At 47.1% G+C, this 26757-nt stretch overlaps 1 protein-coding gene across 1 annotated transcript; it reads left to right on the top strand.

The window, feature by feature from the left end:
- The first annotated feature begins 481 nt into the window (after positions 1 to 481).
- On the top strand, positions 482 to 20327 carry LOC109871436 (ankyrin repeat domain-containing protein 50). The gene is made up of 4 exons (XM_020462331.2): positions 482 to 1782; positions 7784 to 8025; positions 14321 to 17845; positions 18554 to 20327. The coding sequence occupies exons 1-3, from the start codon at positions 1367 to 1369 to the stop codon at positions 17827 to 17829; spliced, it is 4167 nt and encodes a 1388-aa protein (XP_020317920.1). The 5' UTR covers positions 482 to 1366; the 3' UTR covers positions 17830 to 17845; positions 18554 to 20327.
- Positions 20328 to 26757: the final 6430 nt, after the last annotated feature.

Raw genomic sequence — 26757 nt, 5'->3', positions numbered from 1 at the left:
AGCATGCTGTTGTGGATGAACTTTGACCCCAAACAAGCAATCCAACTCCTCCTCTCTTTAGATCGCTCACACGTTCCAATATGCTCTCTCTTCTTTTTTCTTTACTCTCCCTCCCTGTCTCTGACTCACAGTTTAAATGCCACTCTGCTTCAATACATGCCCTGACATGCTGAGAAATGGGGGGGAGGAGAGAGGGAGGGAGAGAGAGGGGGGAGAGAGAGAAAGAGAGAGGGAGGGGGGAAGGGAGAGAGAGGGAGGGGGGAAGGGAGAGAGAGGGAGGGGGGAAGGGAGAGAGAGACAGGGGGGGAGGGAGGGAGAGAGAGAGAGGGGGGGGAGGGAGGGAGGGAGAGAGAGGGGGAGGGAGGGAGCGAGGGAGGGAGGGAGAGAGAGGGGGGAGGGAGGGAGCGAGGGTTGGACGGAGAGGGCGTGTGAAAGAGGAGGGAATTTCATCTGAGCCAACTGTACGGAGAGGGAAGAAACTTTGAGACAAATGTAGGAATCGCAACGAGAGAAAGCAGGACTTTCAGCAGCAGCAGCAGCACGGAGGGAGGGAGAACATAAGGATATCTTATCTGGGGTGATCCCTCGTCGCAATCTCTCACGGTCTGACACTCTCTCTGTCTCTCTCTTTTCTCTCTGTCTCTCCCAGACAGAGGAGAGGATCAGCAGTGTGAAAGAAAGAGTCGCTACTGGAACCGTGTAGCAGCCGCAGCTCTATTCTATTTTCTATTCATGAACCTTTTCCTTTTATTTCTCACCTGAGGACCCTGGGTTGAGATGGCAGAGACACACTGATTGACCTGAGGACCCCGGGTTGATTTGGCAGAGACACACTGATTGACCTGAGGACCCCGGGTTGATTTGGCAGAGACACACTGATTGACCTGAGGACCCCGGGTTGATTTGGCAGAGACACACTGATTGACCTGAGGATGCCGGGTTGATTTGGTAGAAACACACTGATTGACCTGAGGACCCCGGGTTGATTTGGCAGAGACACACTGATTGACCTGAGGACCCCGGGTTGAGATGGCAGAGACACACTGATTGACTGGAGGAACCTGTGCAGAGACTAAAGGATCTCACTCCACACACCTGAGTGTCCAGAGGACTGATCTTATTTGGCCACAGGAGAAGGATTAAGGGACAAGGATGGTACCTGGAGGATCCACCAGAACATAACATCTGATGCAGAACTTTCAGGACACTCAAGGAAAGTATCCTGACACTACCAAAGCTATTATCCATATAATAGTCTACAATTGTCCATTCATATCAAAAGCAAAAGTACAAGAGGAACTGGAGAGGGGAGTATGGGACGTTGGATCCGTGGTGGAGTGACTCCTGGTTGGTTCCCAGGGGCCCGATGAGTGGCAGCAGCCATAGCACCAGCCTACTTCGGGGCCGCCGCTTCTACTGCCGGGAATGGGCCCTGGAAAAGCTTGGGCGCTGTCTGGAGGCCAGGTCCACTCCCGGCCGGCCCCCGGGGGTCCTGGTGACTGGGGGGCCCGGGGCAGGGAAGACAGCCCTATGCACAGAGGCAGTATGGCCCACATCGGATGCAGGGCTTGGGTTGGCACCACGCTGTTTGGGGTTTCACTTCTGCCAACGGGAGGACGGGAGGAGCGTGACGGTGTGGAGGTTTGTCCTGGGACTGGTGGATCAGCTGAGGGTCAGCCCCCTCCTCCCCCTGGGGTACAGGGACACACTGGACACCCCCTTGGTGGCTACCACCTTGGAGCCCCTACACTGCCAGAGGGACCCGGATGACACCTTCAAAAGGTCTGCACCCTATACCCCGTCTATTACTCTCTGGCATTACTAATCAACTTATCTAGACGGCTTTGTGAATCGCTCTGCTCTGATGTGAATTCAATACATTGTCTGCAGAAGCGGATGTGACATTTCTATAGAGACATTTCAAGGGCTGTCAGACTCAAACATTGAGTCAGTCAGATTGATAGAGGGATAAGTACGTCTGGGGAAAATACCCATTGTTTGATTTGACATAATAGTCACACTTTCACAGTAGCATATGAATAGTCGTATTAGCATAATGTATTTGGAAAGTGAAATAAATTACACAACCATCAAGCTTCTCCTAGTTAACTGTCCTTGACTACTTCCTACAGATAACAGGGAGTTTACCATTCGGCCATCAGATTTGCTACCATTGCTCCTTATAAGACATATTGGGCTACAGTAGATATCTCTGTATACCCGTCGCAAGACCCACTGGTTGATGCTTATTTATAAAACCCTCTTAGGCCTCACTCCCCCCATCTGAGATATCTACTGTAGCCCTCATCCTCCACCTACACAACACCCGTTCTGCCAGGTCCCCAAAGTACACACATCCCTGGGTCACTCGTCTTTTCAGTTTGCTATAGCTAGCGACCGGATCGAGCTGCAACAAACACTCAAACTGGGCAGTTTTATCTCAATCTCTTCATTCAAAGACTCAATCATGGACACTCTTACTGACAGTTGTCGCTGCTTTGCATGAAGTATTGTTGTCTCTACCTTCTTGCCCTTTGTGCTGTTGCCTGTGCACAATCATTTTTGTACCATGTTTTGTGCTCCTACCATGTTGTGCTGCTGCCATGTTGTGTTGCTATCATGTTGTTGTCATGTTGTGTTGCTACCATGCTGTGTTGTCATGTGTTGCTGCCTTGCTATGTTGTCGTCTTATAGGTCTCTCTTTATGTACTGTTGTGTTGTCTCTCTTGTCGTGATTTGTGTTTTGTCCTGTATATTTGTGCATTATATCTATTTTTTATCCCAGCCCCCATCCCCACAGGAGACCTTTTTGCCTTTTGGTATGCGTCATTTTAAATAAGAGTTTGTTCTTTAACTGACTTGCCTCGTTAAATAAAGGTTAAATAAAAATGGCATTGACATTCAGATTCTATTTACACTGTACTTCTAAAAGCCTGTCACTGCTAGTGCTGCTCAGTCAAACAAAGAGGGCCAAAAGCACCACAGAAAAAAAGCTAGTGATTGTCTCGCTTCCTTGGTTTATTTATTTATTTATTTCTCCCCTAATAATACAGGCCATTCAACGCTCTCACAATGGCCCTCCAGTATGAATGAATGCTACAATGCTATTTACGACACGTCCTTTCAGAAGAAAAAAAAGAACAAAGACATGAAAAATGCGTTCCCTCGAGTCGCAAAGACGAAGTCGTTGGTACCGCTTGGTGAGGTCGCCATTCTTACGAGGACCCTCTCTGTCTGTCTGCTGCTGTCGTGCTGACTCTGGGGATGGTTGTGGACGGCGGAGGAACGCTCACGCTCTCCCTCTCTGTTTGCTGTGTTTCTGGTGTGAAGTATAGGGCTACATTCCACATTCCCCTGACCCATAGCCTGGAGGGAGCTGTGTGCATTCAGAGCCTGAGTGAGAGAAAGTGTCTGAAGTTGAGCCACTGTCATGTGAACACTGTCAGAGGAAACACGAGCTTGGAGTGAGGGTGAAAGCATATACAAAGGATCCTTGAATTTGAACAGATGCTAGCTGTAGCCATTAGCATCATTAACACCATATAAATGCTAGCTGTAGCCATTAGAGTCGTTAACACCATATAAATGCTAGCTGTAGCCATTAGAGTCGTTAACACCATATAAATGCTAGCTGTAGCCATTAGAGTCGTTAACACCATATAAATGCTAGCTGTAGCCATTAGCATCGTTAACACCATATAAATGCTAGCTGTAGCCATTAGCATCGTTAACACCATATAAATGCTAGCTGTAGCCATTAGAGTCGTTAACACCATGTAAATGCTAGCTGTAGCCATTAGAGTCGTTAACACCATATAAATGCTAGCTGTAGCCATTAGAGTCGTTAACACCATATAAATGCTAGCTGTAGCCATTAGAGTCATTAACACCATATAAATGGTAGCTGTAGCCATTAGCATTATTAACGCCACATAAATGCTAGCTGTAGCCATTAGAGTCGTTAACATCATATAAATGCTAGCTGTAGCCATTAGAGTCATTAACCCCATATAAATGCTAGCTGTAGCCATTAGAGTCATTAACCCCATATAAATGCTAGCTGTAGCCATTAGAGTCGTTAACCCCATATAAATGCTAGCTGTAGCCATTAGAGTCATTAACACCATATAAATGCTAGCTGTAGCCATTAGCATCATTAACGCCACATAAATGCTAGCTGTAGCCATTAGAGTCATTAACCCCATATAAATGCTAGCTGTAGCCATTAGAGTCATTAACACCATGTAAATGCTAGCTGTAGCCATTAGTCATTAACACCATATAAATGCTAGCTGTAGCCATTAGAGTCATTAACCCCATATAAATGCTAGCTGTAGCCATTAGAGTCATTAACACCATGTAAATGCTAGCTGTAGCCATTAGTCATTAACCCCATATAAATGCTAGCTGTAGCCATTAGAGTCATTAACCCCATATAAATGCTAGCTGTAGCCATTAGAGTCGTTAACACCATATAAATGCTAGCTGTAGCCATTAGAGTCGTTAACACCATATAAATGCTAGCTGTAGCCATTAGAGTCATTAACACCATATAAATGCTAGCTGTAGCCATTAGAGTCGTTAACACCATATAAATGCTAGCTGTAGCCATTAGAGTCATTAACCCCATATAAATGCTAGCTGTAGCCATTAGAGTCGTTAACCCCATATAAATGCTAGCTGTAGCCATTAGAGTCATTAACACCATATAAATGCTAGCTGTAGCCATTAGCATCATTAACGCCACATAAATGCTAGCTGTAGCCATTAGAGTCATTAACCCCATATAAATGCTAGCTGTAGCCATTAGAGTCATTAACACCATGTAAATGCTAGCTGTAGCCATTAGTCATTAACACCATATAAATGCTAGCTGTAGCCATTAGAGTCATTAACCCCATATAAATGCTAGCTGTAGCCATTAGAGTCATTAACACCATGTAAATGCTAGCTGTAGCCATTAGTCATTAACCCCATATAAATGCTAGCTGTAGCCATTAGAGTCGTTAACACCATATAAATGCTAGCTGTAGCCATTAGAGTCATTAACACCATATAAATGCTAGCTGTAGCCATTAGAGTCGTTAACACCATATAAATGCTAGCTGTAGCCATTAGAGTCATTAACCCCATATAAATGCTAGCTGTAGCCATTAGAGTCGTTAACCCCATATAAATGCTAGCTGTAGCCATTAGAGTCATTAACACCATATAAATGCTAGCTGTAGCCATTAGCATCATTAACGCCACATAAATGCTAGCTGTAGCCATTAGAGTCATTAACCCCATATAAATGCTAGCTGTAGCCATTAGAGTCATTAACACCATGTAAATGCTAGCTGTAGCCATTAGTCATTAACACCATATAAATGCTAGCTGTAGCCATTAGAGTCATTAACACCATATAAATGCTAGCTGTAGCCATTAGAGTCATTAACACCATATAAATGCTAGCTGTAGCCATTAGAGTCGTTAACACCATATAAATGCTAGCTGTAGCCATTAGAGTCGTTAACACCATATAAATGCTAGCTGTAGCCATTAGAGTCGTTAACACCATATAAATGCTAGCTGTAGCCATTGGAGTTGTTAACAACATATAACAACCCGCTTAGCTTACACTGTACAATCACAGCAGGGCTGTGGGTTCAAAGGTCAGCCTTCGGGCCAGTGCCACGATGACAGGATGGGGCAGGAAGCCCTGAGTCAATTAAAGGGTCATTAACCTGATTCTGTGCACACACAGCGTGTGTGTGCTCACATACACAGGGCGTGCTCCACTAGTATATCATAAGTGTAATAAAGCTCGTGACCTAAATGGTTTAGACTGGAGACTGCATTCACATCCCCTCTCTCAATAGGCACTAAGTGCTTTTACATAAAACTTGAGCTCTAGTGTATTGGTCAGCGTGAGTAGTGGGGGTGGGAGGGAAGTACGGCCGACTTTTACAATTGTGTTCTCTAGACTATATCTTACATTTACATTAGCTGACACCTTCCTTTGGATACTTCTAAGAGAGATCATTGAAGCGTAGGAGTGTTACTCCGTTGTTGAATGTTTGTGAATGACCAAGGCTGTTATTCAGGTCTCTCTTTGAATTAGTACCTTCTTTTCATTTTTTTTCTTTCTCTTTTTTCAACACCGTCTCAACCAATCAAACACTTTATACAGTACATGTGGTTCCAAAACGTTTCAACGTGTCACATCGTTAGATGTCTGCTGCATCGTGTTGTACTGTACTGCCAGATGTGAGGCGTTAAAACAACACACAGCACCGCCGTGTCATCGCCCCCATTATGTACACACACACACACACACACACACACACACACACACACACACAGTACACACACACACAGTACACACACACACACACATACATTACACACACACACAGTACACACACACACAGTACACACACACACACAGTACACACAGTACCAGATACACAGTGTACACACACACACACACAGTACACAGTGTGTACACACACACACACACACACACAGTACACATACACACACAGTACACACACACACACACAGTACACATACACACACAGTACACACACACACACAGTACACACACACACACAGTACACACATACACACACACACACACACACACACACACAGTACACAGTACACAGTACATAGTACACACACACACACAGTACACACACACAGTACACACACACACAGTACACAGTACACACACACACAGTACACAGTACACACACACAATACACACACAGTACACATACACACACATACACTGCATGGATGTAACATGGCCTAGGTATGGTGTGAAGCCACCCTCCGGTTCCAGAGGACTCCATTGAACCCTGTATACTGTAGAGGTGTCCTGTCCAGGTGTGTCTGTTGTTACTCTGCTATAGTTAGTAAATCTACTGTGTCTGTTGTTACTATGCTGTAGTTAGTACATCTGCTGTGTCTGTTGTTACTATGCTATAGTTAGTAAATCTACTGTGTCTGTTGTTACTATGCTATAGTTAGTAGAACAGGGCTTTTGATAAGAAGGTTGTAAGAGGGCTGGCAGGGACTACAGACCTGTCTGTCTGTGTGTGTGTGTGTGTGTGTGTGTGTGTGTGTGTGTGTGTGTGTGTGTGTGTGTGTGTGTACTGTGTGTACTGTGTGTGTGTGTGCCCAGGGCGGTACAGGAAATCCCAGGGCTTCTTTAGACCTGAGTCACTGGATCACTCTACCCAGGCCTAGGGAGACAGGGTGAGGGAGTTAAACCAGGGCGAGTGGGGCCGAAAGGCTTGCCTGAGCAGGACAGATGTAACACCCATAGCCCTGGTGAATGTAGAAGCTATTTCCTTCAGGAGAGAAAAAACACAGTTGATAACACAGTTCTGTTCTACCTTTATGACACCAGCTTTCACCATGTTTCATTACGGTAGCTTCAACCATGGACATTCATGTTCAGACAGTTCAGTCACTGAACGATGCAATTATGTACAGTAATTTACTACAGCTATTTTGGGTGGCAGGTAGCCTAGTGGTTAGAGCGTTGGGCCAGTGTAACCGAAAAGTTGCTAGATCGAATCCCCGAGCTGACAATGGTAAATATCTGTCGTTCTGCCCCTGAACAAGGCAATTAACATGCTGTTCCTAGGCCGCCATTGTCAATAAGAATTTGTTCTTAACTGCCTTGCCTTGTTTAAATGAAGGTAAAATAAAACATCTGATCTGTTAATTTACCACGTGTGATGAAATACCAGCTACATTCCCCTCTCTCTCTCTCTCTCTCTCTCTCCAGGGCAGTGTTATTGCCTTTGCTGGGCCTCCCTCCCCCAGGGCAGCCCTTGTTTCTGGTTGTGGACTCCCTGGACTCGGGGTTTGAGTATGGGGCCGGTGAGGGGTCCTCCAGTGCTGGGGCTCCAGGGAGGAACAACTCTATCTCAGAGCTCCTGTCCAGCCACCAGCACCTCTTCCCCAGCTGGCTGCTCCTGGTCTGCTCTGTCCGCAGACAGAACAAGGCTGTGTGTAAGATGTTTTCAGGTATGTGCGGGCTGTCTCAGGTTTTCCTTTGTATGTTCTACACAAATATCAATCAAATTTATTTGATAAAGCCCAGACATCGGCTGATGTCACAAAGTGCTGTACAGAAACCCAGCCTAAAACCCCAAGTAGCCACCCTTTGCCTTGCTGGCAGCTTTGCACACTCTTGGCATTCTCTCAACCAGCTTCACCTGGAATGCTTTTCCAACAGTCTTGAAGGAGTTTCCACATATGGACATGTGTTGGGTCATTGTCCTGTTGAAAAACAAATGATAGTTCTACTAAGTGTGCCTTGAATTTTAAATAAAACACAGACAGTGTCTCCAGCAAAGCATCCCCACAGCATGACACCTCCTCCATGCCTCACCGTGGGAACTACACATGCAGAGATCATCTATTCACCTACTCTGCGTCTCACAAAGACATGGTAGTTGGAACCAAAAATCTCTTGGCCTAAGTAAGTCCCTTTTTCTTATTGGTGTCCTTTAATAGTGGTTTCTTTGCAGCAATTCGATCATTACGGCCTGATTCACGTAGTCTCCTCTGAACAATAGAGGTAACTCTGGGTCTTCCTTTCCTGTGGCGGTCCTCATGAGAGCCAGTTTCATTATAGCACTTGATGTTTTTTTGCGACTGCACTTGAAAAAAAAACTTTCAAAGTTCCTGAAATGTTCCGGCATTGACTGACCTTCATGTCTTAAAGTAATAATGGAAGGTCGTTTCTCTTTGCTTATTTGAGCCGTTCTTGCCATAATATGGACTTGGTCTTTTACCAAATAAGGCTATCTTCTGTATACCACCCCGACCTTGTCACAACTGATTGACTCAAATGCATTAAGATGGAAAGACATTACACAGATTAACTTTTAACAATGTTACTACTTGATTCAATATGTGTTATTCCATAGTTTTCATGTCTATTATTCTACAATGTTGAAAATAGTCAAACAAATTAAGAAAAACCCTTGAATGAGTAGGTATGTCCAAACTTTTGACTGGTACTGTATATGGAGTGAGTTGGCTTGTGTTTGAAAGCACCACCTCTGGCTGCTACCCAGACCGGTTTAATTAGTATTATGCTTTCGTAAACATGAAACAAAGTTGTCTGCCACCATTCTTGCCAATACACAGCCTAACATGGTTGTTTACTGTAAACGTGATTAGAACAGCTGTAGTGCCCTTAGGCTCATCAGCTGACAGAGTCTATGTGTTTTCAACATGGACAATATCTAAAATCAGGCTTTTCTGCTAGGCTTTTCAGTTGTACAACTGAATGCCTTCCAACTGAATGCCTTCCAACTGAATGCCTTCCAACTGAATACCTTCCAACTGAATGCCGTCTGAATCAGAGAGGTGCGGTGGGCTGCCTTAATCAGAATCGACATCTTTACTCCCGGGTGGCGCAGTGGTTAAGGGCGCTGTACTGCATTGCCAGCTGTGCCACCAGAGACCCTGGGTTCGCGCCCAGGCTCTGTCATAACCGGCCGCGACCGGGAGGTCCGTGGGGCGACGCACAATTGGCCTAGCGTCATCCGGGTTAGGGAGGGTTTGGCCTTGTCTCATCGCGCACCAGCGACTCCTGTGGCGGGCCAGGGCGCAGTGCGCGCTGACCAAGGTTGCCAGGTGCACAGTGTTTCCTCCAACACATTGGTGCGGCTGGCTTCCGCGTTGGATGGTGCTGTGTTAAGAAGCAGTGCGGCTTGGTTGGGTTGTGTATCGGAGGACGCATGACTTTCAACCTTCGTCTCTCCCGAGCCCGTACGGGAGTTGTAGCGATGAGACAAGATAGAGCTACTAAAACAATTGGATACCACGAAATTGGGGAGAAGAAGGGGTAAAATACCATTTTTAAAAAGGTGGGACTGCCTTGCTCAGGATGACAGATTTGTACCATGTCAGCTCGGGGATTCGATCCAGCAACCTTTCGGTTACTGGCCCAATGCCCTAACCACTAGAGTACCTGCCGCCCCAAGCATATAACATGGACGATATCTCAAGTCAGGCTTTTCTACAAGCCTATAGCATGGACAATATCTCAAGTCAGGCTTTTCTACAAGCATATAACATGGACAATATCTCAAGTCAGGCTTTTCTACAAGCCTATAGCATGGACAATATCTCAAGTCAGGCTTTTCTACAAGCCTATAGCATGGACAATATCTCAAGTCAGGCTTTTCTATAAGCCTATAGCATGGACAATATCTCAAGTCAGGCTTTTCTACAAGCATATAACATGGACAATATCTCAAGTCAGGCTTTTCTACAAGCCTATAGCATGGACAATATCTCAAGTCAGGCTTTTCTATAAGCCTATAACATGGACAATATCTCAAGGCAGGCTTTTCTACAAGCCTATAACATGGACAATATCTCAAGGCAGGCTTTTCTACAAGCCTATAACATGGACAATATCTCAAGGCAGGCTTTTCTACAAGCCTATAGCATGGACAATATCTCAAGTCAGGCTTTTCTACAAGCCTATAGCATGGACAATATCTCAAGTCAGGCTTTTCTACAAGCCTATAGCATGGACAATATCTCAAGTCAGGCTTTTCTACAAAAGGTCAACAAAACAAAAATACATTTGAATGTCATTAGAATGTGGGTAGTGTTAGAAAATGCAAATTTTAATCAACTGTGGCGTGATCAGGAACAAAGCAGCGAGGGGACCAGCCATTGTATTCCTGTCCTTGTCAGGCGTGCTGAATGCCAGTTCCTACTGCCCACACAGCACTACATTAATTTTAACAAAGCACAGATACCCCACACTCTCATTATCACAGGGTGGGTGACATCTGAAGACGTCCGTTCTGGAGAGGAGAGAGAGACTCTATTTCCAACACAATCCTGCTCAACACGGTTAAATTCATTAACTGCACCTCAGATTGCAATCCAAATAAATGCTTCACAGAGTTCAAGTAACATACACATCTCAACATCAACTGTTCAGAGGAGCCTTCATGGTCGAATTGGTGCAAAGAAACCGCTACTAACGGACACCAATAAGACGAAGAGATTTGCTTGGGCCAAGAAACTAGACAAAAACTTGGGCCAACGAATGTATTTATTTATATAGCCCATCGTACATCAGCTGATATCTCAAAGTGCTGTACAGAAACCCAGCCTAAAACCCCAAACAGCAAGCAATGCAGGTGTAGAAGCACGGTGGCTAGGAAAAACTCCCTAGGAAGGTCAAAACCTAGGAAGAAACCTAGAGAGGAACCAGTCTATGAGGAGTGGTCAGTCCTCTTCTGGCTGTGCCGGGTGGAGATTATAACAGAACATGGCCAAGATGTTCAAATGTTCATAAATGACCAGCATGGTCAAATAATAATAATCACAGTAGTTGTCGAGGGTGCAGCAAGTCAGCACCTCAGGAGTAAATGTCAGTTGGCTTTTCATAGCTGATCATTAAGAGTGTCTCTGGCATGTCTGGTGAACAGGTCAGGATTCCATAGCCGCAGGCAGAACAGTTGAAACTGGAGCAGCAGCACGGTCAGGTGGACTGGGGACAGCAAAGAGTCATCATGCAATGTGGACATTAGACCAGTGGGCATCTGTCCTTTGGTCTGATGAGTCCAAATTTGAGATCTATGGTTCCAACTGCCGTGTCTGTGAGACACAGAGTAGGCGAACGGATGATCTCCGCATGTGTTGTTCGCACCGTGAAGCATGGAGGAGGAGGTGGGATGGTGTGGGGGAGCTTTACTGGTGACACTGTTGGTGATTTTTTTAGGATTCAAGGCCCACTTAACCAGCATGGCTACCACAGCATTCTGCAGCGATACGCCATCCCATTTGGTTTGCATTTAGTGGGACTATCATTTGTTTTTCAACAGGACAATGACCCAACACACCTCCAGGCTTTGTAAGGGCTATTTGACCAAGAAGGAGAGTGATAGAGTGCTCTATCAGATGCCCTGGCCTCCACAATCACCCAGAATGAAGGAAAAGCAGCCAACAAGTGCTCAGCATATGTGGGAACTAATTCAAGACGGTTGGAAAAGCATCAAGGCAAAGGGTGCCTACTTTGAAGATTCTAAAATCTGAAAAACATTTTTATTTGTTTAAAATCTTTTTTAGTTACGACATTATTCCATTTGGGTTATTTCATCGTTTTGATGTCTTTACTATTAGTCTACAATGTAGAACATAGTAAAAATAAAGAAAGCCCTTGAATGAGTAGGTGTGTCCAAACTGTTGACTGGTACTGTATATATACACACTACATGAACAAATGTATGTGGACACCTGCTCGTTGAATATCTCATTCTGAAATCATGGGCTTTAATAACCCAAATAACCCATTTCATGAAGCTCCCGACGTACAGTTCTTGTGCTCTTGCTTCCAGAGTATGGAACTCGGTCTTGTTGGAAAAGTGGTATCCTATGACTGAGTCTCAGTTGAAAGTCACTGGGCTCTTCAGTACGGGCCATTCTACTGTCAATGTTTGTCTATGGAGATTGCATGGCTGTGTGCTCAATGTTCTACACCTGTCAGCAACAGGTGTGGCTGAAATAGCCTGTCCGCGTACTTATGTATATATAGTGTTTATATATATATATATATACATTTGAAGTCAGAGGTTTACATACACTTAGGTTGGAGTCATTAAAACCCGTTTTTCAACCACTCCACAAATTTATTGTTAACAAACTATAGTTTTGGCAAGTCGGTGAGGACATCTACTTTGTGCATGACACAAGTAATTGTTTACAGACAGATTATTTAACTTATAATTCACTGTATCACAATTCTAGTGGGTCAGAAGTTTACATACACTAAGTTGACTGTGCCTCTAAAATTCCAGAAAATGAGGTCATGGCTTTAGAAGCTTCTGATAGGCTAGTTGACATAATTTGAGTTAATTGGAGGTGTACCTGTGGATGTCTTTCAAGGCCTACCTTCAGCCTCAGTGCCTCTGCTTGACATAATGGGAAAATCAAAAGAAATCAGCCAAGACCTTAGAGAAAAATTGTAGACCACAAGTCTGGTTCATCCTTGGGAGCAATTTCCAAACACCTGAAGGTACCACGTTCATATGTACAAACAATAGTACGCAAGTATAATCACCATGGGACCACGCAGCCATCATACCACTCAGGAAGGAGACGCGTTCTGTCTCCTAGAGATGAACGTACTTTGGTGCAAAAAGTGCAAATCAATCCCAGAACAACAGCAAAGAACCTTGTGAAGATGCTGAAGGAAACAGGTACAAAGTATCTATATCCACAGTAAAACGAGTCCTACATCGACATAAACTGAAAGGCCGCTCAGCAAGGAAGAAGCCACCGCTCCAAACCACCATAAAACTGCACATGGAGACAAAGATCGTACTTTTTGGAGAAGTGTCCTCTGGTCTGATGAAACAAAAATAGAACTGTTTGGCCATAATGACCATCGTTATGTTTGGAGGAAAAAGGGGGAGTCTTGCAAGCCAAAGACACCATCCCAACCGTGAAGCACAGGGGTAGCAGCATCATGTTGTGGGGTTGCTTTGCTGCAGAAGGGACTGGTGCACTTCACAAAATAGATGGCATCTTGAGGATGGAAAAGTATGTGGATATATTGAAGCAACATCTCAAGATATCAGTCAGGAAGTTAAAGCTTGGTCGCAAACGGGTCTTCCAAATGGACAATGACCCCAAGCATACTTCCAAAGTTGTGGCAAAATGGCTTAAGGACGACAAAGGTCATCACAAAGCCCTGACCTCAATCCTATAGAAAATATGTGGGCAGAACTGAAAAAGCGTGTGCGAGCAAGGAGGACTGCAATCCTGACTCAGTTACACCAGCTCTGTCAGGAGGAATGGGCCAAAATTCACCCAAAGTATTGTGGGAAGCTTGTGGAAGGCTACCTTAAACGTTTGACCCAACGTTTGACCCAAGGCAACGCTACCCATTACTAATTGAGTGTATATACACTTCTGACACACTAGAAATGTGATGAAAGAAATAAAAGCTGAAATAAATAATTCTCTCGACCGCTATTCTGACATTTCACGTTCTTAAAATAAAGTGGTGATCCTAACTGACCTAAGGCAGGGCATTTTATTTGGATTAAATATCAGCAATTGTGAAAAACTGAGTTTTAATGTGTTTGGCTAAGGTGTATGTCAACTTCCGACATCAACTGTATCCCTCTGGCCTGACAGCAGTTCAATGCTACCCCATACACGTTATACACCTGTCTTTGCAGGGAAGTCCAATACCTCTTCCTAAAACAGAAAAATAAACGAAGTGAGTTTCAATAAGTCTCTCTCGCCTCTCTCTTTCTGTCTCTCTCTCCTCCAGGTTTCCGTAAGCTGTGTCTGGATGACCTGCGGAAGCCGGCGCCAGTGCGTGACGTGCAGCAGTACATCTTGCGGAGGCTGGACGAGGAAGGGCCGCTCCGCCGTCAGCTGACCCCCGAGACAGCCGACATGCTCAACCTGCTGCACATCAAGAGTGGCGGCTGCTTCCTGTTTCTGGAACGCGTTCTAGATGGCGTGGCGGGGGCCTTGGTGGGTCTCCGGGAGATCCGAGACATCCCCGGGACCCTCAACGGCCTCTACCTGTGGCTCTGCCAGAGACTCTTCCCCAGGTGCCTGTTCCTTGAGGTTAGGCCCCTCCTCAACGCCCTCCTGGCCTCCCCTAGGCCCTTCACCACCCAGGAGATCTACACAGCCACCTGGACCCAGGACATGTCCCTCAGCCTTCTGGACTTCCAGAGCAGGCTAAAGGCTCTGTCTACGCTGCTTATCGACGGGCCGGGAGGCAGCAAGCTTCTGTTCCATGCTAGTTTTGCAGAGTGGCTGACGGACGTGAAGTACTGCACCCAGAAGTATCTGTGTAGCGTGTCTGAGGGACACACCATGCTGGCCATGGCTCTCACCCTGCGCGCCCCACACCTTAACACAGAGGACACCTGTCAGATGGGCTCGCACCTGATCAGCTCAGGCATGCACAAGGACAAACCTGACCTCCTGGCCCTATGGCTGTTGTGGGCAGATGTGCCCTCTCTGGCTAGCTCCTCATACCCCTCTTCCCCTGCCTCTCAGCCCCCTGTCCTGGTCAAGCAGGAAGTCCTCCAGTTGCTGATGAAGAGTGGGGTGTTCCCTCCCTCCTGCGCCCCAGACAGAGGCCCCAGCACGGGGGTACACTGTGCAGGACAAGGGGGGACCATCATCCGGCGGGTGCTGGAGAGGCAGGACTCAATGAGGGTGCTCTTGGACAGCGGGGTCAGTGTGAACCGGACCGACCCCACAGACGGACGCACCCTGCTGGCCAGCGCGGCTCACGCAGGCTCAGCCGACGTTGCCATCCTGCTCCTGTCCCGAGGGGCTGACCCTTTGATCAGTGACCACCAGGGCCAGACACCCCTGACGCTGTCTGCCAGGCAGGGCCATGTTAAGGTGCTGGGGATGCTGCTGGACTGGGCCAGGGGTCAGCAGCCGGAGGCCGCCGTGAGGATGGTGGAACACGCGGACAGCGAGGGCTGGACAGCCTTACGGTCTGCGGCCTGGGGTGGTCACACTGAGGCAGTGCACCTGCTGCTAGATGCAGGGGCGGACGTGGACGGGTGTGATGCGGAGGGCCGGTCGGCGCTGAGGGCGGCAGCCTGGGGGGGTCATGAGGAGATCCTCCTCACACTGCTGGACTACAGAGCGCAGGTGGACATGGCAGACCGGGAGGGCCGCACGCCGCTGATCGCTGCCGCCTACATGGGACACAGGGAGGCAGTAGAGATCCTGCTAGACCACTGTGCGGAGGTCGACCTGGCCGATGGAGACGGACGTACTGCCTTGTCCGTGGCTGCCCTCTGTGTGCCCACAGCAGCCGGGGTCAAGGGTTATGGAGACGTGGCCAGCCTGCTGTTGGAGAGAGGGGCTGACCCGGGGCACAGGGACCGGAATGGGATGACCCCTCTGCTGCTGGCGGCGTATGAAGGTCACGAGGAGGTGGTAGAACTGTTATTAGAGGCTGGGGCCGACGTAGACGAGAGCGCCGGGCCACATGCCGCCGCCGCTTCTGCTGCTGTCACCCCACTGTTGGCGGCAGCCGCCATGGGCCATACTAAGACGGTGGGCAGGGTGCTGTTCTGGGGCGCTACGGTGGATAGCATCGATGGGGAGGGTCGTACAGCTCTGAGCCTGGCAGCAGCACAGGGCAGCGTGGAGGTGGTCAGAGCTCTCCTGGACCGAGGGCTGGATGAGAACCATAAAGATGATCTGGGCTGGACCCCGCTGCACGCCGCCGCTTGCGAGGGCCACCGGGGTATATGTGCCATCCTGATGGAGAGTGGGAGCATGGCTCGTGTCGGAGAGATGGACATCGAGGGACGGACACCCCTCATCTTGGCTGCGCAGGAGGGCCACTGTGGCACGGTGAGGCTTCTGCTGGACCACCGTTCACCCATTGACCACCGGGCGTACGACGGCCACTCTGCGCTGAGCGCCGCCGCCCTGGAGGACCACGCTGAGGTGGTGGAGCTACTGATGAGGCGGGGCACCGACACGGACGTACGGGACGCAGAGGGCCGTCCGCTGCTCTACCTCCTGGTTCTGGAGGGACATCTGGACATGGCTGCCCTCCTCATAGAGAAAGGGGGCGTGCCCTTGGAGTCCCGGGACATGGAGGGGCGTACGGCGCTGCACGTGGCCACCTGGCAGGGCAATCTGGAGGCGGTGGGGCTGCTGGTGAGCCATGGGGCGGACCCTAACGCCCAGGATGGGGAGGGACGACCCCCCCTGCACTCTGTAGCCTGGCGGGGTCATGTGGCGCCTGGTCGTCTGCTCCTGGAGGTCAGGGGGATCAACGTGGATCTGGCCTGTCGACAGCAGGGGGCCACGGCACTGTGCATCGCGGCTCAGGAGGGCCACGCCAACATCGTTGCCATGCTACTGGAGGGAGGGGCCAACCCAGACCACGTAGACAAGTACGGCCGCAGCCCCGTCAATGTAGCCGGAAAGCGGGGCCACTTCACCATCGTCAGGATGCTGGAGAGCTACGGAGCCAAACCGTACTCAAGCCTTCTGCCCCAATCGAACACCCGGTCGCCCAAGTCATCCACTGTGAAGAGCCTGTACTCAACCTGCTCAGAGAGTAACGAGGCTAGCGTCTCCACCTCCTCAGCCTCGGCCTCCTGCTCCCCAGGCTCCACAGCCGAGCATTTCCACTCCATCCAGAGCTCCCAGACATCCTCCTCCACAGCCCACTCCCTGGCCACGGTGCAGACCGTCCCCGCTGACAGCCTGTCTTTCACCCAGCAGATCCAGCAGCACTCCCTCCCCCGCAGCCGATTTGGCCATTCCACCCTGCCTCCGCCAGACTCCGCTCATGGCAGCCTGCACAGCAGCAGCCGCAGGGCCCAATGCCCTAAGGCCAGCCCTCCTCCACCCACCCTCTACACAGTCACGGCCACGGTACATGACTCTGACCAGCCTTGCAAAGGCTACCCAATAGGATTCGACTATCCCAGTAAACACAAACCCCCCAGCCTGATCCAGGAGGCGAGGTCTCAGTACGAAGGGGGGAGGTGGAACTCTGTTATGGCTTCTCTAGGGGTGATGCCAGGACAAGATGGCCCCAAAAACAGGAACTGTCTCCCTATGGGCTACCCTTACGAGCTCCAGAGCCCGGCCCAGAGAGAGACACGGGAGGAGAACCAGAAGATGTCTATAAAGTCCAGTAGTGCCTTATCTCCTCCCTGCATGGTGGTCATGACGACCACGGACCCCCAGCTCAACCTGAAACAGGCCATCAAGCTGCAGTTTGAAGGGCCCACCAGCGCTGCCTTATACAAAAGAGAGACGCCCCTGTGAACTACTGACACCTACGGTGAGTACCTGTCTATCACAGAAGAAAGAGGAAAGAAGAAGAAAGGGAGTAGACAAAGTTTAACACTAGCTTTAGGGAAAGGGACTAAGGGACCCAGGTGTGTAGGCAATCATTCATTGTGTGAGTCTTCAGGAGATGCTGAGTGTAGAGTGCTGTTATGTCAGAAATCAATTCTCACTAACCTCCTACTCAAAAACAGATGTTATCTGAACTCCAGTTGGCCGTACTTTCTGTCCATTTGGTCAATTTTTTATTTGATCATATTAATCTTCCCCACAGTGAAAGTCAAGTCTGCAGTGGTATTATGTAAAACCAGAATTATGTCAAATCTGAATTGGTCAATTACACGTGGCCTCTCAAGGATGGCACGTCCCAAACCATGAAACCAGCAGCCAGTGTGGCCTGTCATCAGTGTCCTGTCATCAGTGGCCTGTCATCAGTGTCCTATCGGCAGTGTCCTATTGGCAGTGTCCTGTTGGCATAGTCCTGTCATCAGTGTCCTATCGGCAGTGTCCTATCGGCAGTGTCCTGTCATCAGTGTCCTGTCATCAGTGTCCTGTCATCAGTGTCCTGTCATCAGTGTCCTGTCATCAGTGTCCTGTCATCAGTGTCCTGTCATCAGTGTCCTGTCAGCAGTGTCCTGTCCTTTCACGTGGTATATTTTTTGAGGAATGTTTGGAATTTTAATGACAGCATTCTCTGTTTTAGGTTCTAAGTGGACGAGGTACATTTTCACAGTGAATAATGGCTCTTACAGGGCAGATGATCTCTCTGCTCCACCCTCTGGTCATCCCACCCTCTCCGCTCTACTCTCAGCAGAGAAGATGAGAGAGGAAGGGAACTCTCCACTCCACCCTCTGGTCGTCCCACCCTCTCCACTCCACCCTCAGCAGAGAAGATGAGAGAGGACGGGAACTCTCCACTCCACCCTCTGGTCGTCCCACCCTCTCCACTCCACCCTCAGCAGAGAAGATGAGAGAGGAAGGGATCTCTCCACTCCACCCTCTGGTCGACCCACCCTCTCCACTCCACTCTCAGCAGAGAAGATGAGAGAGGAAGGGATCTCTCCACTCCACCCTCTGGTCGACCCACCCTCTCCACTCCACTCTCAGCAGAGAAGATGAGAGAGGAAGGGATCTCTCCACTCCACCCTCTGGTCGTCCCACCCTCTCCACTCCACCCTCAGCAGAGAAGATGAGAGAGGAAGGGATCTCTCCACTCCACCCTCTGGTCGACCCACCCTCTCCACTCCCCCCTCAGCAGAGAAGATGAGAGAGGATGGGAACTCTCCACTCCACCCTCTGGTCGACCCACCCTCTCCACTCCACCCTCAGCAGAGAAGATGAGAGAAGACGTGAACTCTCCACTCCACCCTCTGGTCGACCCACCCTCTCCACTCCCCCCTCAGCAGAGAAGATGAGAGAGGATGGGAACTCTCCACTCCACCCTCTGGTCGACCCACCCTCTCCACTCCACCCTCAGCAGAGAAGATGAGAGAGGACGTGAACTCTCCACTCCACCCTCTGGTCGTCCCACCCTCTCCACTCCACCCTCAGCAGAGAAGATGAGAGAGGAAGGGATCTCTCCACTCCACCCTCTGGTCGACCCACCCAAGGCTGTAACTGGGGTTTTGTGTTTAAGTACGGTTCTGGAAGGGTGAAACTCATTACCTTGAAATGCTATTTGGAGAACAACCCATCATTAACCCCTCGGCTGCTTCATTCACCTCAGGCCATCTGCAAACACCTAGCCCATTAGCTATACAGTTGTAATGTGATACCTCTGAAAGGGGGGAGATATGAGAAATGATTCACACTAACACGTAGCATCAGCGACAAACTGAAAATGTCTGACGTTTTTAGAGTTGTGTTGGTTACATTTTAATGTTGGACGATATGGAAGAAAGGCCATGTGGAGACGTTCATTTTTATGTTTTGCTTGTTCGCTAAGGGCTAGTACAGATTTTCTCACGGGGCCCCTGACCCCAAGTTTGGGAACCACTGTACTAACCTCTCTGTCTGCTTACTCTCTGTCTGCCTCCTCTTCTTCTTTCTCCTGAATGCATTGTAGTCTGCCTCAGCCTCACCACTGAGTGCCACATCACTGTCTGTCTCAGTAGCCTGCTCTCTGTAATGTAAAGGTACTATGAAAACTAAGTAGCCTATCTTTTGCTCCTGATGAGGTAGGCTTTGTTTAATGTTAGCTTCTTACTTCATCTTTCTAGCTGGCTCAGTAATACAAGCCAGACACCTTCAACGTTACTGCCGGCAGACTGACAGATCTATAAGCGACAATTTATCAGTTGTGCACTGATTCTCTGACAGACGGTTTTTGTTTGTTTGTCTTTAGACACGACAGGAGTCACGGGACTGTTCTAACATGGCCAGAGACAGAGACAGAGACAGACCAGAGATGGAGACAGACCAGAGATGGAGACACAGACAGAGACAGAGACAGAGACAGACCAGAGATGGAGACAGAGACACAGACAGAGACAGAGACAGAGACAGACCAGAGATGGAGACAGACCAGAGATGGAGACAGAGACACAGACAGAGACAGAGACAGAGCCGAGATGGAGACAGAGACAGAGATGGAGACAGACCAGAGATGGAGACAGACCAGAGATGGAGACAGACCAGAGATGGAGACAGAGCAGAGAAGGAGACAGAGCAGAGAAGGAGACAGAGACAGAGATGGAGACAGACCAGAGATGGAGACAGAGACACAGAGACAGACCAGAGACAGACCAGAGACAGAGACAGAGACAGACCAGAGACAGAGACAGACCAGAGACAGAGACAGACCAGAGACAGAGACAGACCAGAGACAGACCAGAGACAGAGACAGACCAGAGACAGACCAGAGACAGACCAGAGACAGAGACAGACCAGAGACAGACCAGAGACAGACCAGAGACAGACCAGAGACAGAGACAGACCAGAGACAGACCAGAGACAGAGACAGACCAGAGACAGACCAGAGACAGAGACAGACCAGAGACAGACCAGAGACAGACCAGAGACAGACCAGAGACAGACCAGAGACAGAGACAGACCAGAGACAGACCAGAGACAGAGACAGAGACAGACCAGAGACAGAACAGAGACAGACCAGAGACAGACCAGAGACATAGACAGACCAGAGACAGAGACAGTCCAGAGACAGACCAGAGACAGAGACAGACCAGAGACAGACCAGAGACATAGACAGACCAGAGACAGTCCAGAGACAGACCAGAGACAGTCCAGAGACAGACCAGTGATAGAGATCGACACGGACCAGAGACAGAGACAGACCAGAGACAGAGACAGACCAGAGACAGACCAGAGACAGAGACAGACCAGAGACAGAGACAGACCAGAGACATAGACAGACCAGAGACAGAGACAGACCAGAGACAGAGACAGACCAGAGACAGACCAGAGATAGAGATCGACACGGACCAGAGACAGAGACAGACCAGAGACAGTCCAGAGACAGACCAGAGATAGAGATCGACACGGACCAGAGACAGAGACAGACCAGAGACAGAGACAGACCAGAGACAGAGACAGACCAGAGACAGACCAGAGATAGAGATCGACACGGACCAGAGACAGAGACAGACCAGAGACAGACCAGTGATAGAGACAGACCAGAGACAGACCAGAGACATAGACAGACCAGAGACAGTCCAGAGACAGACCAGAGATAGAGATCGACACGGACCAGAGACAGAGACAGACCAGAGACAGACCAGTGATAGAGACAGACCAGAGACAGACCAGTGATAGAGACAGACCAGAGACAGAGACAGACCAGAGACAGACCAGTGATAGAGACAGACCAGTGATAGAGACAGACCAGAGACAGAGACAGACCAGAGACAGACCAGTGATAGAGACAGACCAGAGACAGAGACAGACCAGAGACAGACCAGTGATAGAGACAGCTCTGTGACACACACATACTTGTCCCCTTTAGAAAGAAAGCCCTTATTGAGTCACCTCTGGTTTAAAACTGTATCTCTGTAGGCCCAACACAAGGCTGTGGGTTTCACCAGGGTTTGATACATAACCAATCATTAATGGACTTCTTCAGAAGCAGAAACCAAACATTTCTACTCTACGATCAAAAGCCTTCATCAAATCCACCACAGTGGTGCAATAGAGTAACATACTCTAATGAAAGGGCTCTTGCTCAGACAAGACTAAACGGGTAAGCAAACCCACAACAACCCACTCTCACGGGACTTAAGATCGGTTTTTATTCCAGAGCTCTTTTTCACACCCCTTTTTGTTTTAAAATCAATGATTATACTGTCTGTATGAGGGCACTTACACTATATATACAAAAGTATGTGGACACCCCTTCAAATTAGTGGATTTGGCTATTTCTGCCACACCCGTTGTTGACAGGTGTATAAAATCGAGCACACCGCCATGCAATCTCCATAGACAAACATTGGCAGTAGAATGGTCTTACTGAAGAGCTAAGTGACTTTCAACATGGCACCTTCATAGGATGCCACCTTTTCAACAAGTCAGTTTGTCAAATTTCTGCCCTGCTAGAGCTGCCCCCCGGTCAACTGTAAGTGCTGTTATTGTGAAGTGGAAACGTCTAGGAGCAACAACGGCTCAGCCGCGAAGTGGTAGGCCACATAAGCTCACAGAACGGAAACAACGAGTGCAGCAGCGCAAAGAGAGTAAAAATCCACATCTCACTACTGAGTTCCAAACTGCCTCTGGAAGCAACATCAGCACAATAACTGTTAGTCGGGGACTTCAGCAGTGTCACACACAAGCCTAAGATCACTGTGCGTAACACCAAACATCGGCTGGAGTGGTGTAAAGCTCGCCGACATTGGACTCTGGAGCAGTGGAAACACGTTCTCTGGGGTGATGAATCACGCTTCACCATCTGGCAGTCCGACGGACAGATCTGGAATTGGAATGCAGACTGTGAGCCAGGCCTAATCGCCCAACATCAGTGCCTGACCTCACTAATACTCTTGTGGCTGAATGGAAACAAGTCACCACAGCAATGTTCCATCATCTAGTGGATGATGCCTTCCCAGAATAGTGGAGGCTGTTATAGCAGCAAAGGGGGACCAACTCCATATTAATGCCCATGATTTTGGAAGGAGATGTTAGACTGGCAGGTGTCCACATACTTTTGTTCATGTAGTGTGTCGTGCCTTGATCTTTGTCTTTACTCTGACTAATGTTTTGAACCTGGGACATGGCAGGTATTGTGTTTACCAGAGAGGAGAGAGAAAATCGATTAGAAAGAGAGAGGAGAGAGAATTGATTAGAAAGAGAGAGGAGAGAGAAAATCGATTAGAAAGAGAGCGAAAGACAGAGAAGATAGATCAGAAAGAGAGAGAAGATATGTTAGAAGACAGAGCAGATAGATTAGAAGACAGAGAAGATAGATTAGAGAGAAAGAGAAAATATGTTAGAAAAGACAGAGAAGATAGATCAGAAAGACAGCGAAGATAGAGTAGAGAGAGAGAGAAAATAGATTAGAAAGAGAGAGAAGATAGAGTAGAGAGAGAGAGAAAATAGATCAGAAAGACAGAGAAGATAGATTAGAAAGACAGAAGATAGATCAGAAAGACAGACAAGATAGATCAGAAAGACAGACAAGATAGATCAGAAAGACAGACAAGATCGAGTAGAGAGAGAGAGAAAATAGATCAGAAAGACAGAAGATAGATTAGAAGACAGAGAAGATAGATCAGAAAGCGAGAGGAGATATGTTAGAAAAGACAGAGAAGATATGTTAGAAAGACAGAGAAGATAGATCAGAAAGCGAGAGGAGATATGTTAGAAGAGACAGAGAAGATAGATCAGAAAGACAGAGAAGATAGATCAGAAAGACAGACAAGATAGATCAGAAAGACAGACAAGATAGATCAGAAAGACAGACAAGATAGATCAGAAAGACAGACAAGATCGAGTAGAGAGAGAGAAAATAGATCAGAAAGACAGAGAAGATAGATTAGAAGACAGAGAAGATAGATCAGAAAGCGAGAAGAGATATGTTAGAAAAGACAGAAGATATGTTAGAAAGACAGAGAAGATAGATCAGAAAGCGAGAGGAGATAGATCAGAAAGAGAGAGAAGCAGGGATTGTGTAGCTAGCAATTAATAAAAAATAATGATCCGGCCTAATTACTTCCCTTTGTTTTTGTTAGTATTTTTCATGTTGTTCATATTTAACGGTATAATGGCGTGATTAAAATTGCAGACGTGCCGTAATTAATAGCAAACACTGCTTGTGGTGGTGTGCCTTCATTTGTTCATTTGTGTGTGTGTGTGTGTGTGTGTGTGTGTGTGTGTGTGTGCACCCGTGGAAAGAGTATGAGGTGTAAAAGATAGATTGTTTATGTCACACAGACAGAGATGAAAAGAGACAAACGGTTGCTCACAGGCCAAGCTACCATCAGGTCAAGAAAACTCAGCTGCCAGTGAGAATGAAAGAAAGAGAGAAAGAAAGGCCTCTATTTCAACTAACCTAACGCAATGGTAAATCTAAGCGCAGGCGGTAATGTTATATAGGTTCAAGGATGCATCAGAATTATTATAATTTTTTGCTGCTATTTTTAGTATCGTTGGTGAAATGAATAAACAACTTTGAAGAATATACAACTTCAAATCAAAGTCACGTTCGCAGAATACAGTGTAATGCTTACTTACAGGCTATAACCAACAGTGCAATTTTTAAGTAAAAATAAGGTAATATGTGAACAATAGATAAGTAAAGAAATAAAAACAACAGTAAAAAGACAGTGAAAAATAACAGTAGTGAGGCTATATACAGTAGAGGGGCTATAACAGTAGAGAGGCTATATACAGTAGTGAGACTATATACAGTAGTGAGACTATATACAGTAGAGGGGCTATAACAGTAGAGGGGCTATATACAGTAGAGGGGCTATAACAGTAGAGGGGCTATAACAGTAGAGGGGCTATATACAGTAGAGAGGCTATATACAGTAGTGAGGCTATATACAGTAGAGAGGCTATATACAGTAGAGGGGCTATATACAGTAGAGGGGCTATATACAGTAGAGGGGCTATAACAGTAGAGGGGCTATATACAGTAGTGAGGCTATATACAGTAGTGAGGCTATATACAGTAGTGAGGCTATATACAGTAGAGGGGCTATAACAGTAGAGGGGCTATAACAGTAGAGAGGCTATATACAGTAGAGGGGCTATATACAGTAGAGAGGCTATATACAGTAGAGGGGCTATAACAGTAGAGGGGCTATAACAGTAGAGAGACTATATACAGTAGTGAGGCTATATACAGTAGTGAGGCTATATACAGTAGAGAGGCTATATACAGTAGAGAGGCTATATACAGTAGTGAGGCTATATACAGTAGTGAGACTATATACAGTAGAGAGGCTATATACAGTAGAGAGGCTATATACAGTAGTGAGACTATATACAGTAGAGAGGCTATATACAGTAGTGAGACTATATACAGTAGAGAGGCTATATACAGTAGAGGGGCTATATACAGTAGAGAGGCTATATACAGTAGTGAGGCTATATACAGTAGTGAGGCTATATACAGTAGAGAGGCTATATACAGTAGAGAGGCTATATACAGTAGAGAGGCTATATACAGTAGAGGGGCTATATACAGTAGAGAGGCTATATACAGTAGAGAGGCTATATACAGTAGAGAGGCTATATACAGTAGAGGGGCTATATACAGTAGAGGGGCTATATACAGTAGAGAGGCTATAAACAGTAGTGAGACTATATACAGTAGAGAGGCTATAACAGTAGAGGGGCTATATACAGTAGAGGGGCTATATACAGTAGAGAGGCTATATACAGTAGTGAGGCTATATACAGTAGAGAGGTTATATACAGTAGTGAGACTATATACAGTAAAGAGGCTATATACAGTAGTGAGGCTATATACAGTAGTGAGGCTATATACAGTAGAGAGGCTATATACAGTAGAGAGGCTATATACAGTAGTGAGGCTATATACAGTAGAGAGGCTATATACAGTAGAGAGGCTATATACAGTAGTGAGGCTATATACAGTAGAGGGGCTATATACAGTAGAGAGGCTATATACAGTAGTGAGACTATATACAGTAGAGAGGCTATATACAGTAGTGAGACTATATACAGTAGAGAGGCTATATACAGTAGTGAGACTATATACAGTAGAGAGGCTATAACAGTAGAGAGGCTATATACAGTAGTGAGGCTATATACAGTAGAGGGGCTATATACAGTAGAGAGGCTATATACAGTAGTGAGGCTATATACAGTAGAGAGGCTATATACAGTAGTGAGGCTATATACAGTAGAGGGGCTATATACAGTAGAGAGGCTATAACAGTAGAGGGGCTATATACAGTAGAGAGGCTATAACAGTAGAGGGGCTATATACAGTAGAGGCTATATACAGTACAGAGGCTATAAACAGTAGAGAGGCTATATACAGTAGTGAGGCTATATACAGTAGAGAGGCTATAAACAGTAGTGAGGCTATATACAGTAGAGAGGCTATATACAGTAGAGGGGCTATATACAGTAGAGAGGCTATATACAGTAGAGGGGCTATATACAGTAGTGAGACTATATACAGTAGAGAGGCTATAAACAGTAGAGAGGCTATATACAGTAGTGAGGCTATATACAGTAGAGAGGCTATAAACAGTAGTGAGGCTATATACAGTAGAGAGGTTATATACAGTAGTGAGACTATATACAGTAGAGAGGCTATATACAGTAGTGAGGCTATATACAGTAGTGAGGCTATATACAGTAGAGAGGCTATATACAGTAGAGAGGCTATATACAGTAGAGAGGCTATATACAGTAGTGAGGCTATATACAGTAGAGAGGCTATATACAGTAGAGAGGCTATATACAGTAGTGAGGCTATAT

This window comes from Oncorhynchus kisutch, linkage group LG26, assembly GCF_002021735.2.
Source record: "Oncorhynchus kisutch isolate 150728-3 linkage group LG26, Okis_V2, whole genome shotgun sequence".
Classification (NCBI taxonomy): Eukaryota; Metazoa; Chordata; class Actinopteri; order Salmoniformes; family Salmonidae; genus Oncorhynchus; species Oncorhynchus kisutch.
Note: the sequence above shows the minus strand (reverse complement) of the source record. Positions and strands in the feature narration are given on the sequence as shown.

Excerpts from the sequence above, each read along its gene's own strand:
- LOC109871436 (XM_020462331.2), top strand. The coding sequence starts at position 1,367 with ATGAGTGGCAGCAGCCATAGCACCAGCCTACTTCGGGGCCGCCGCTTC. Across the intron at positions 1,783-7,783 it reads CCGGATGACACCTTCAAAAG|GGCAGTGTTATTGCCTTTGC; the intron begins GTCTGCACCCTA and ends CTCTCTCTCCAG. Across the intron at positions 8,026-14,320 it reads TGTGTGTAAGATGTTTTCAG|GTTTCCGTAAGCTGTGTCTG; the intron begins GTATGTGCGGGC and ends TCTCTCCTCCAG.